General features: G+C 37.4%; 1 protein-coding gene across 1 annotated transcript in view; it reads right to left on the bottom strand.

The window, feature by feature from the left end:
• Positions 1-3,451: 3,451 nt before the first annotated feature.
• Positions 3,452-12,938, bottom strand: part of LOC122070958 (C-terminal binding protein AN-like) — a 27,888-nt gene continuing 18,401 nt past the window's right edge. The window contains exons 6-9 of the mRNA XM_042635207.1: positions 8,752-9,540; positions 8,606-8,653; positions 6,131-6,247; positions 3,452-3,667 (exon numbers count right to left, since the gene is read on the bottom strand). Coding sequence (XP_042491141.1) covers positions 3,596-3,667; positions 6,131-6,247; positions 8,606-8,653; positions 8,752-9,540 — 1,026 coding nt within the window. The 3' untranslated portion in view covers positions 3,452-3,595. The remainder of the gene's footprint in view (positions 3,668-6,130; positions 6,248-8,605; positions 8,654-8,751; positions 9,541-12,938) is intronic.

Here is a 12,938-nt window from a genome sequence, read left to right as displayed (position 1 = left end):
TTTTTTTTTTTTTTTTTGGTATTATTGTTATATTGTAAAAACAGATTTATGTTGAAAAGCGAAGGAAAGTGAAGGAAAACGTGCAAACTTCGAGAATTGGGTGGCAAAGTGTAATTTTTGTAAGGAGAGGCAGAGTGAAAAAGTAAGCGATTCTTGTTCAACTTATTATTTTTAATTCTAGGATGTTCTAGCAGATGAATAGATGCTTCTCCAAGTTTCAAAATTTTTTTTTTCTAATATTTAAAAAAAAAATTTTATATAAATTATTGAGAATCAAGTTAAACAATAACCTTCTATATCTCTAATTCATCATTTTGTGAACAAGCACTTGGCATACCTTCTACATTACAACAATATTCAAAACCTTATTTTAATTTAATGGGTTCGATTATATGAAGATTCTAAATAAGGACGACTACAAAGATTTATGAAAAAAGATTGACAAGTTATGACTAATTATAATAAGTGCTGATTGTCTACCTGACACTCCATATAGATCAGTAAAGCCAAAACATCCTACATGCATTACATTCATCACCAAGATATTTCATCACCCAACTTACTTTTATGAAAAGAATAATGAAATAATAAATTCTTGACGGCTCCAACAAACCCATCCAATGAGGAGGACTTGGTTCATACTTTCCTTCTCCACTAATCTATCAATAAAAAGTAAATAAATAAACAATAACAAAAATTAGGGGATAGAATCCAAAGTGGCTCCCCTTACATGAGACTTCAAGTTTCCTTTTTTTCCCTTTAGAAATATACAATTGGAATCTATTGAAAGAACCATGACTTTATTACTAAAGGTGTAAAATGTTTTGAAATATAGCTCCAATAGCTTGCGAGGGAAATTAAAGAAAAAGGAATGCTATGTTTGGTTATAAGGGGAATTAAAGGGAAGGGAAGTAAAATTTTCATATTTAAAAAAGAAATATATGTAATCATCACCCATGTGACTTTAACATTAACTTCAAATCATTCCATATTTGGTTATAAAATTTCACTTTGGTTTGCATCTAAAACCATTTGCTATAATATGTAAAATAAAATTAACATGTAAAATGCATCATTTCTAAATATGATTAAAAAAATTAAGTAGTTTATACAATCACATGGGGTTATGATTATACACATTTCTTTTTAAAGTATGAAAATTTCACTTCCCTTCCCTTTGAATTTCCATTGCATCCAAACGGAGCCGAAGTGAAAAATTTTAAATTAAAATGAAAAATTTTGTAATTATTATCAAACATGATTGCATAAACTATTTAAATTTCTTTACATGTTTGCTGGGAAAAAGATCATCTCCAACACCAATTATTTACATTCCACCCATCCAATGGCTGGAATGATTTGGACATGCATACCCAGGTGTTGGCAAGTGTTGGGATGCTTGTCCAAATCATCCCAACCATTGATGGGTAGGAGGTAAACGGTAAGGCACCCAAGTCATTGGAAAGAGAACCTAGATCCTGTTTAATTAAGTATATTTTTAGATGTAATTTTTATTTTACTTTTCAAGTCCAGAGGATTTAGATACAAAATAAAGTGAAATTTTATAACCAAATATTTGGAGTTACTAATATAATCAGGTGGGATAATGATTGTAAAAATTTTGTTTTTAAATTTGAAAAATCTCACTTTTCTACCCTTTAATTTTTCCCTTGCAACCAAATAGAACCTAAATAAAAACATATAAGAGATGAAGAGTCACCCTGACAGTTTTGGTTTAATAAATGAAATTAAACTTGAGATGGATCTTGGGACCCAAAACTTGACATGGAAAGGCTAATCCATGGTGGTTTAAGGAATTAAGATTAACCTAACCAATTTATAACTTTAAATTTAAATTAGGTATTTGTTGTTCTCATGAAAGAAAAAAAGTGGGTATTTGTCAATCCAATCCATGGATCCGGATCAGATCGGATTGGTAAATATCAATCAATTTTACCCTTGCTTTTTGAAAAGGTACCATGTTTTTACTGTTTTCCCCCTGAAACGATATAGATAATCAATTCGGATCGATCAGAGATCAGAGATTGATCTCAGCTAATACCAATACTATACTATACAACCCATACGATACAAATACTTGAAACCATGATCCAATCTGACGCAATACTAAAAGAATTCCTGTGATTCCTTCCGCTTACAAGTGGTCTATTGGTATTGCCAATCTTGACAAACACCATCTTCCAAAATAATGGTTATTGTTACTTCTCTTGTCGGTTACAATGGTTTGGGCATATCCAAAGGAGGCTCTTAGATGCTCTTAGATGCTCCAATACGGACGAGTGACCAGATGCAGATGCAGATGAATGGAGCTAAAAGGGTTAAGGGAACGCTAAAATTGACCATTGATGAGTTAATTAATAGAGAGATGCAAAAGTTAAATCTTCACCCAAGTATGACATCTAACAAAGCTGCCTAAAGGGTTAGGATTCGAGTTGTAGACGGTTCGTGAGTGGGATGCCCCAAAGAGGTTTTTTTTTTAAATCAAATACTTATGAATCCATGTAGCCGACCCCAATTAGTTGGGATAAAGCTAAGCTTTTTTGTTGTTTTTTGTTGTTGTTACTTCTCTTGTCTGGCTGTCAAGCTGTTTTGCTCTAATGAGTGGTAAAACATTAGGCTATGCTTGGAAAGTAAGAAAATAAAATATTTTAAAGGAGGGACATAAACACATTTTTTTTGTTGGAACAAAATGATAAATCAAGGTTAAAAAAAAAAAAAAAGAAAAGAAGAAAATCTTTCGATTTAATTGAATATACAATCAAAATAAGCATTTCACCTCCATGATTATGAATTCTACATTTCAGTTGCAGAAAAGAGTTATGAAGTGGGTGAACCAATCCGAGATTAAGCTTCAACTTAGGGTCCAAATCTTTGGTTGTGACTGGCCGCTTAACCTTCAAAGAATTAATGGAACACACACCATGATGCCCAGTTTCACCAACTTCTTTCTAGGAGACAGACGGGAGCAACTAGTGTTACCCTGAGATGGACCCAAGGATTTAAAAATCGGAATTGAATCGGGTGAATTGGGGATTTGATCACAACTTGGTCAAACCCGATCCCACTTCCTGCTATTCTAGAGGAGACGATCCAATCTGGGTTTCTAGGGTTCAGGTGGAATCCAACCGATTCCGGTCAATCCAGGTTGAAATCTGCTGAACCTGATTCCTTGTTTTCAAACCCTATATGGTCCCTATCCTACAAGAGTGTTTGTTTCAGCATCCTCAGAAGTCCTCAATTTGCCGACACTAGAGCTGCATTTGGTATACATTCTTGGGATGCATTCTGAGATGATAAAAACAGTGAAAACCATCTCAGAATGCATCATCGACCAGAATACATACCAAACACAGTCTTATTCTCAAGTCTTTCTGTGCTATTGGGGCTAAAACTTGTACCCAAAACCTCCTTGGGTAGAGGATAGACAAACTACACAATACCAACACTGTAGGTTCTATTTTAAGATAATCAAAATCAAATGCTTTACAAGTTAATGAAGAGAATTACAAACATGAAAATCCAAGAAAGGAAATGGGAGGGGATAAATTAGCTTTCCTTCTCCCACAAAGCCACCCTAATCAAGCCAGCGAGCAACCCCATCGTCTCCTACAGTTGCAAGAATCTCTATTCGAACATCCAAAATAGCCTGCAGTGGTTGAGAAAATGATAGGTAAAATCCACAACATAAATAATCAAAAGCTTCTTGTAGAAAGTGTTGTCAACTTCCACACCATGCTTTATAAATGAAAATTAAGTTAAAGAATACAAGAACATAAAGGTACAGGAGACCCATGTTGCATTGATGACATGCCTTTTGGATCAGATTAGATATAAGTTCTATCCTTGATAAATGAAGCATATTTCAAGCATCCACAGTAAGATTCAACGAATCCTCCTTCACACCAAAGAGAAGACTCTTCTTACAAATGCCAAGTTAAATCACTGAATTAAGAGAGAATTTGCATTTGTTATATGAGTATATTTACCCTTTTGGCAATGTTTGGTTGCAAAGGGAAATTCAAGGGTAGGGAAGTGAAATTTTCAAACATAAAAATAAACTTTTGTAATCATTACCCAATGTGATTATATAAACTACTTAAATTTCTTACCATATTTAGTGATGACACATTTTAGAGAAAATTACATGATTACCCACTTTTGGGTTTCCCTTTACAAAATTACCCAATTTATGTTTCAGTTAACAAAAATACATTGTTTTGGATTTGGGTTTACAAAACTACTCAAAACAATGTTCATCCCTCAAGTGAAGATGTTTTTTGACAGTTTTACCCCTCTACCTCCCTTCTCCTACCTGCTCCTATCCCCTTCTTCTTCTTTTCTTCTTTCTACCCCCATTTCAGGGATGCTAATAGTTCTCAGCTGCCCCTACAATGGCCTCACCGCCCACATCCCAGTTCACAGGGAATGAACTTCTAGTATATGCCAATGCATGAAACAATAGAGACCAAATACAAGCTCATATATTTGTGGCCATGAGTCTATGAAGTTGTGATGATAAAGATAATGTAAATTATGTAATGCAAGAATTAGGAGGCGTAGAGGATGAGCAGAGGTGGACGGGATGCTGGATGGAGAATCTTAATCCTTATCCATGTCTGCAGCACTCGAACCCAATTGGCCCAATCCACGCCCACTTCTTCTGCCAACCTCCATCAATCCAACCAGCTCTTCTCCCATTTCGTCCCCATCTATGGCTCTCTCCACAAGATGCCCTGTGCCCACCTTGTCTTCCTCTAGACCCAAAATCCCAATATCCTCCTCATCAATTTGATCAAAGGCTACTCAATCTCTGGACCTTCTTGACAATCCCTCAATCTCTTCTCCCTAATGAGAAGCCGTGGAATCTGGCCCGATCGACTCACCTTTGCCCCTCTGGTCAAGTCCTGCTCCAACCATTCCGGCCTCAACATCGGCTGAAGAGTCCATGCCGAGATCGTTGCTCTTGGGTTCAAATCTCACCCTCTCATTCAGATCGGGCTCGTCGAGCTCTACTCCTGTCACAACGTGATGAAGGATGCCGAACGGGTGTTTGATGCATGTCTCACCTAGACATGGGTTCTTGTAATATGATGATCCGTGGGTACTGTAAGTGAGGAGATGTGGTGTATGTCGAGCTGTGGATTTTGTGGCGGAGCCTGTTGGATTTTTGCTTAAGGTGGAGACTTTATTTGCATCCCTAAAATGGGGTAGAAAGAAGAAAAGAAGAAGGGGATAGGAGCAGGTATGAGAAGGGAGGTAAGGGGTAAAACTGTCAAAAAAATCCTAGTCAATTGAAGGATGAACACTGTTTTAGGTAGTTTTGTAAACTTAAACCCAAAACAATGTATTTTTGTTAATTGAAACATAAATTGGGTAATTTTGTAAAGAAAAACCCAAAAGTGGGTAATCATGTAATTTTCCCTACATTTTACTTGTAATTTTTATTTTACTTTTTAAACCAAAGGAATTGGATGCAAAGTAAAGTGGAATTAATTTGATAACTAAATATGGAATGATTCGGAGTTAAGAGTATAGATTACAAAAATTTCATTTTTTCGTTTGAAATTTTCACTTCCCCACGTTGCAACCAAACGTAGCCTTCATATATTATAATTAATCCAAGAAATATATATTCAGTCCATTACGAATATCCAGCTTTTGGTTAGCTGATTTATACAAGGGGAGCAACTATAAATGTACGTCACCGCATGATTCAATAATGCAAGAGGTATTGGTACTGCTCTACAAACAAAGCATAAAAAAAAAGAAGGCAAAACAATACAACAAAAACAACAATTCAGCCTTATCCCAACTAAATGGGGTCGGCTACATAGATCTGGCCCCAAAAAGAAGGGAAAACAATAAATGGTAATTTAAGGTACTCAATTAACTAGTACTAGGCAAAGAAATATCTTGAGCAAAATTCTTTGAATCTATAATGTTCACACAAGAATATAATCAAATCGGCATTATGGAATTATCTGATCATAGGAAATTTGATAATAGTAGCACACACATATCATGAGAATTATATAACCAAAAAATTGTTAAAAGGAAGGATTCTACCACACAACAAAAATAGACAGCACCAATGAACAGAGAAACATACCAAGGGATTTCTACAGTTGACAAGCCTACATTCCTCCAGCAGAGCACCTTCCAACGTCCAACTCTCCCAAACGTCAAAACTGTGGCTAGCAAATACAAACTCCATTCTTCTGTTTATCTGGAATTCAAAATAATAATAATAATAATAATAAGCTTCAAACCTAGGAGAGGAATCCCCTGGAGGGAATCCACTGGCATTGCCGCAGCTGATTTCACGAATAGCATTACATTAATTTCCAAAAGATATAGACCAAGAGACAGTCCTAAGAGATCTGAATAAACATCATAAGATGGCTTGCAAGGAAAATTTAAATAAATCAAGTCAAGTTAATTTTACAACCATGTATTTGACAATTTGAATACTTAAAATAAGTCTCCAAAAAAGGGCCAAATAGAAAATAAAGGAAATTGACTCTGGAGGATCCCGAACATACCCAATCGTAGAACAAATTACATATCGAATGATTATCAAGGTCAATCTTTTCATTTAATCATTGAGTAAAAAGATCAGAAGATCAATAGACAGCCTGGCCTTCTCACGTGAGCTATTTAAATGTCAATTTTGAACATATCACTAAAAAACAAATCAACTCCCACATGCATGGGTAATTTTGCAGCTTCCCTACATCTGTACCAGTTCCAGTAGAAACTGCAATAAGCTGGTTTGGTACAGCTTACATAATCTATAGCCTAACTACTACAGACCAGGCCCACACAAATCTATCAAATCCTAGCAAAATGAGTAGCAACAACTGGTAACCATATAAAATATAGAACTGGCCCTTGTGTTGCACATGGGGTAGGCTGCATTGGGAGCTCAATCCTAGCCGGGCTGTGTAGGGTGCTCTTCAGGTAGCCGGGAGCGAGTTGGATTTCAAAATTCAAGTGAAAGAGGGGTTGGGGGCAGATTTCATACAACCGGTTGATTACTGGGATTGGTTCTTGCGTCCCTATGCCCAAAGGGTGCTCAAGATGTGCGGCGGTTGGCTAAACCGCCTACCCGGGAAGGCAATGAACCTTCCCCAAGTGCCTTACATAAGCTAATAGGCCTAAAATGGGAAAAAGAAGCAGGTAAATTTATTTGAAGGACAAAGTGGCGAATAACAATAATCACCATTAAAATAACCAAGCAAACTACAAAAGCAGATCCCAGGAATCATCATGAAAAAAAAAAAGTGGGTTAAGCCATCATCATCATCATCATCATCATCATCTCCTCCCTCCTCCCTCCAACCCCCATCCCCAAGAGAGATAACCTACCCGACTCATTACCATCCCTAGTTTCTAGTATCTGCTCCACCAAGTGCCATGAATAAATCGATGGTTGAGATCTAACTTAAGATCTTTTGAAGGATAACCATTCTTAGAAGAAAAAACTTCTTTGAAAAAGGGGAGGTGGGACATTGATACATCAGAAAAACATATAAATACATTGTTGACTTGTCAAAATATCAAGCTTTCACAATCATGCCTCATGAAGAATTAATAATAGGGTCAAGTGTGGAACAAGTTCTAAATTATACATTTCCTAGAGGATCCTGCTTCTGTATGGTTTGGAGCTGCAAGCAGCTGCATCATTAGAGAGATGGTCATTGCGTTGTGCATAGATCTATATCCACAAAGAGAAATGAATTTAATCAGAGTTGATGGGAGAAACAGGTTTCATGTCGCCAAACCCCTTTAGCCAAGTCAAGGCTTTGTTGGGTTGAGTTTAATACATTATGTTAGAGCAAACACCAACTAATATGAAAATAAACAAAGACAAATCCGCACAATGCACAGAGATTTAACAAGGTTCACACACCGATATGGTGTGTTGCATCCTCGGGCAATGAAGAAAATGTTTCACTATGTAGAAAATAGAATACACCCAAGCAACGGCGAGAAAACTCGCCCTGAAACCCTTACTCGAAAAACCCCACAAAATTACAATGACTGACTCAACAAGATGATAGTACATTATATACTCCTCCAAGTCCTATCGGCCCAACCCCTCTGCTTCCATCACAGATCTCAGAAAACTTTCCATTTGGGTTGCCACCAAAATATGTCGGAGCAGGTCATTCTTCAAAACGGGTCAAGAATTTGAGGCAAACTTAACACATTAAATGAGAGGATAGCACCTCTGATCTGCATCACAAGTTATATGATTCAGATCAAAGGCACTAAAGAGCCAGTGCCAGACCTCAAATGACTCAAGGACAAGTCAGGAAAGACATGCATAATTCAGGACTTATAACAAGTATGGCCTTGAAGAGTTGATTAGTGAAAGAGGATCCATGTAAGTTGACCCCATTAAATTGGGAATATGCTGTTGAATTGAGTACATTGTGACTTAACAGAAATATCAACTAAGTTGCTGACAAAATTTAAGTCCAGAGATAATTCTGTGTGTTCAACTAGAGCCTTCTAATATTCCATTTCCCCAGTTAAATATTTCTTAAACATTACAACAAATATTGAAAATCGTAAGTACCTGCAACAATTTTCCCCCAGCAGCAAAAGATCGCAATCCAATAGTGTCCTGAAAAAAGGCATTCAAACAAGAATGTTAGATTGATTAGCAAGACAAATAACACCTTAAACTCAGTATACACATACATAGAATGTTTCAATGCACACCTTGCTCCTGTAAACGACTAAAAATTGTGCTGCAGGATCCCTTTTAGTCACATTAGACATTGAGTCCAAGAGCCAGCCACCACCAGGGACTCTTTGCCTGGACACGTGTAAGGCAGGGCGATCTCTTGCATGCATAGCAATAACATAACCGTCTTTTAGCAGTTCACCTGATGTCCTATTAATCCCCAAGTTTGATTTTGTGTGCCGCTCAGAAGTTGACTCTGTTATCAATTCAATGGGATTTTTCCTACTTCTAGAATCTTCCGGGGAAGCAAAACGGGAACTGGAACTTAATACCTGATCTGTACCACTCAAAGCAGTATCATTTTCTCGCTGTGAGGTACAGTTGCTATCTCTTTCCAAGTCATCAGACTTCTGATGGGATTTACGACGGGAATGTCTCTTTTTACTCTTCTTCCCTGACCTGCTATGCCTTCCCTCAGCTCGAGTTTGCGACACACCTGAAGCTTGAGGCAGACTGTTTGACTCCGTTGATTGAAAAATGGCCTTTTTATGATGGCTCTCTGGACTTAATTGAATGTCATCAGTCAACTGCTCACCAATATTATCCCTTGAGGCGCTCTCTCTGTCTAGTTTCTCAGATTGCTCATCTTCATAGCCTGTTTCACTTAATGCATCATCCTCATCAGAGATAGCATTACTTGGAATAGCCCCATCAATGAAAAATGTTTGCAACATAGAAATAGCTTTCTCCCTTATCTCCATCCATACTTCTTCACTATAATCTGCACTGTGGGGAAGGATCAATACATTGGGCATCTCCTTTACCTGAAGCAAGGGCCAGGATTTGAAGGTTCAGCACCAGTCCACAATAAATAAATAAATATCCCCTAAATGAGTCAATATATTATTCATAAAAAAAGACATGGACTGTGTACAGCATTAGCACACACACACACACACACAAAGAGAGAGAGAGAAGAGTATACATAACAGTTTAAGCAATTGCAACATCTGAGTAAGTTGACAGCTGAGAAATATGAGTGACATGAACAGAGAAAACAATTAATACTCTACTGATGCCTTCCTCACTCAATATGAACCAATTTTTATGGGCCAATGGCTACGTTCTCCTATTCAGGAATGTTATTGGGTTTTATAGTGATAAAAATGGCCAACTCACAAGGTGTTGCTGAGAATGCAAGGTGGACCCAAGAACATGTTGACCTCTTTGTCCAGAAAATTTTGACTGAGGCTAGGAAAGGCAATAGAACTACTAGCACATTTAATAAAGCTGGTTGAAGAAACATCACGATCGAGTTTAAAGCGAAAACGGACGTCTCTCATAATAAGGCTGATTTAGGAACAAGATGAATAAACTCAGGTAGGACTACAGTAGTTTTAAACAGTTGTTTGACACCACCGAATTTCATTGAATAACGTGACCCGAACTTGCACAGTGGTGAATCTATATGGGAAACACACATACAGGTAAGTGCATATTTTATTTCATAATTGTGTTGATGGGAAAGAGGAGTGATATGATCATATTACTGACTGGGTGTTAATGTATGTTAGGTAAATCCTAACCGGGCAAGGTTCAAAAGGTATGGTCTTCCACAGTGGCCTGAACTGTGCATGATGTTTGGGGATACTTATGCATCCGCTGAAGGAGGGGAATCTTATCATACTGCTTTGTCAAGAAATACTTCAAGTGAGGCTTTGGATGATGAACATGAGTCTCTCTCCTGATGAGAGAGTCGAGTGCTGGAGACTGAAAATGGTCTAGAAGAGGATTTGTTTATATGGAAAGGCTGTTGTGAAGATATGGCAGACCCATAATGAAGAGAGGCATTCATTTCATGCCCTGCACACATGGCTCAAGGTTTCCACCGATACCGTTGATATTTTCCCACATTTCGACGGTATCCCAAGATTCCGATACCAAATACCATGTGACTTTTAAAAGTTACTGTTTTCCATCAGTATTGACCAAAATTCCCACATTTCGACCCAAATGCAAGAATTTTCCTCGAAATGTGAGAATTTCGAGTGATTTGGTCAGCCTTTATAAAACCTTCTTAAATGAGAAACTAAGCCTTCTTATTTCAAAATTTCGATCCTCTCCCCCTATTTCTTCTCTATGAAGTGGGAAACTTGGTAAAACACTCAAGATTTTACCCTTGTGCCATCAAATCTTCATTCTAAACTTGGATTTTGCCCATTCATAGCAAATCTACCTAAGGAAGGGAGCTTGGACCAAAAAGGTAAAACCCATCTTCCCAAACATTGTGTGCCATCCTTCGAGAGCGCCGATTCATTTGGATATGGTGGTGGGAATGGACAGTATGGTGGATCTTCTACTTCATTTGGACAGGAAGGTTGTTCAGCTAGTAGGTCATCTTTTGTTGATAGTATCATGTGCAACATCCACATCCTATCCCTGTGACTGAGCCATTCCCTTGGCTGGGATACCTAACTGATGTTGATGATGCATCTTATAGATGGGCACTGATGGACTACCAAAACAATTGGGCCCAAAACATGTCATGAGACTCATATGTGGTGCATTCAGAGGAGTATCTATGACATCTACAATGGTACGCAACTCGTGGACTGGAACTGCCTAGACACTACTTGGAATTGATTATTGACTGTTGACTGTTTAGTGTTGACCGTTGAGACTTGAGACTTTAGAGATAACTCAAAATTATGTAATATTATTATTTATTTTGGATCATTTACATTATGTTTTGTTTGTTTTAGACTTTTAATAATGTATTTCACATTTTTAGTTAGTAACTTATATGTATGAATAATTATGATGTAGATCCACATTATGGAAAGAGTTATCAGAGAAAGAAGGGCCAGCTGATCCATACTTAGTCCACATGAGAGGCTAAGTCATTAGAAAGAAATGAGGGCCCATTGGGCCCATCGGTTGTAAAGTCCATTAGGGACTACTAGTTAAGTAGTTCTAGTCATAGTTGCAATAAGAGTGCCTAGTCCTAGTTGGAAACTAACTCCTATTAGCTCCTAGACTCATTATGATTGTAATTCAACCATCTTTAAATAGAGGAGCTTATATACACATAATTCTCAGTTTTGAATAAAAAAGAATGGTAGTCAATTGCTTAAAGCAGCTGGGATAGCCACTCCTCTCCCACTTTTCCCTTGTTTATTCTTTATCTAATCACCTTATTCGCTGTGTTATTTCTCTGTTTACTGTTACTAAGAAATCAGATCTATAAAGGCCTTAAAACCCAGAATCAATTCAGCCAAAGTGAAGAAACTTGAGGCCTACTCGAGCCCATATCTCTCAGATCTGGTCACTGATCTGCAAACCCTTTTCAGGAAGTATTCAGGGCCAAATAGAGAACACTCGACCTTTATTCCAGCACTGTCCAAGCAGGTCAGCATCAGTTCTTGAAGAATCACTTCTGTTTTCTCTCTCCAAGGTCTGGAATCAAGAAACTTCAGAACTCCTGCATCAGCCAACAGAATCTGTTAATTTTTGGAGGTTTTCTTCCTCACAGTAAGGGCTCCCATTGACCTCAGTTTCAGCCTCATCAGAGGCCTACAGGTCCAACCGCACCTCTCTCTCTTTTCCCCTATCGCAGGGCTGTTTCTCTCTCCTAGCGATTGGGATTTGGGTTGGGTTTTGTTGCTGATTTATTCTAAAGACTGGGGGGTTTGTTTGTTGGTTGATTCTTACTGATCTCTTGGGTTAATTCTAGTTATTGTGAAGTTCTCTATTGGGTTTTGTTTATTGTGTTTGGGGTTATACTTGTGAGGGTCAGTTCTTGTAATCTACTCCTACATGAAGGTACTTATGTAGTATAGTTTCAGTCAACGACTCAACGTACATTAGCGAACTTCGGTCAACACCACAAGTATGACTTTAGGTGTTTTTTCCATAGAATTAATCATGTGAATATTTTAGAAATGTCTAAAATATGACGTACATAAAAAATAGGGAAAGAAAAAAAAAAAAAACACATTTTGGGGAGTGAAACCAAACCGAGAAAATTTCCTTGGTTTTCACCAAAATTTCGGTCTCCCCAAGGGTCGAAACTCGATATTTTGAGCCTTGCCTACATTGCACACTACAAGATGATACTTCTGATAATTCTTTGAATGATGAATTCATGATTAAGTTGATGACTATATTGATACAATTTATGTGTTTGTCGATTGGTATAATTTGAACTATTTGCTTAGGTTTT

This window comes from Macadamia integrifolia, unplaced genomic scaffold (genome assembly GCF_013358625.1).
Source record: "Macadamia integrifolia cultivar HAES 741 unplaced genomic scaffold, SCU_Mint_v3 scaffold_15A, whole genome shotgun sequence".
Classification (NCBI taxonomy): Eukaryota; Viridiplantae; Streptophyta; class Magnoliopsida; order Proteales; family Proteaceae; genus Macadamia; species Macadamia integrifolia.
This window is presented reverse-complemented; position numbering and strand designations above follow the sequence as displayed.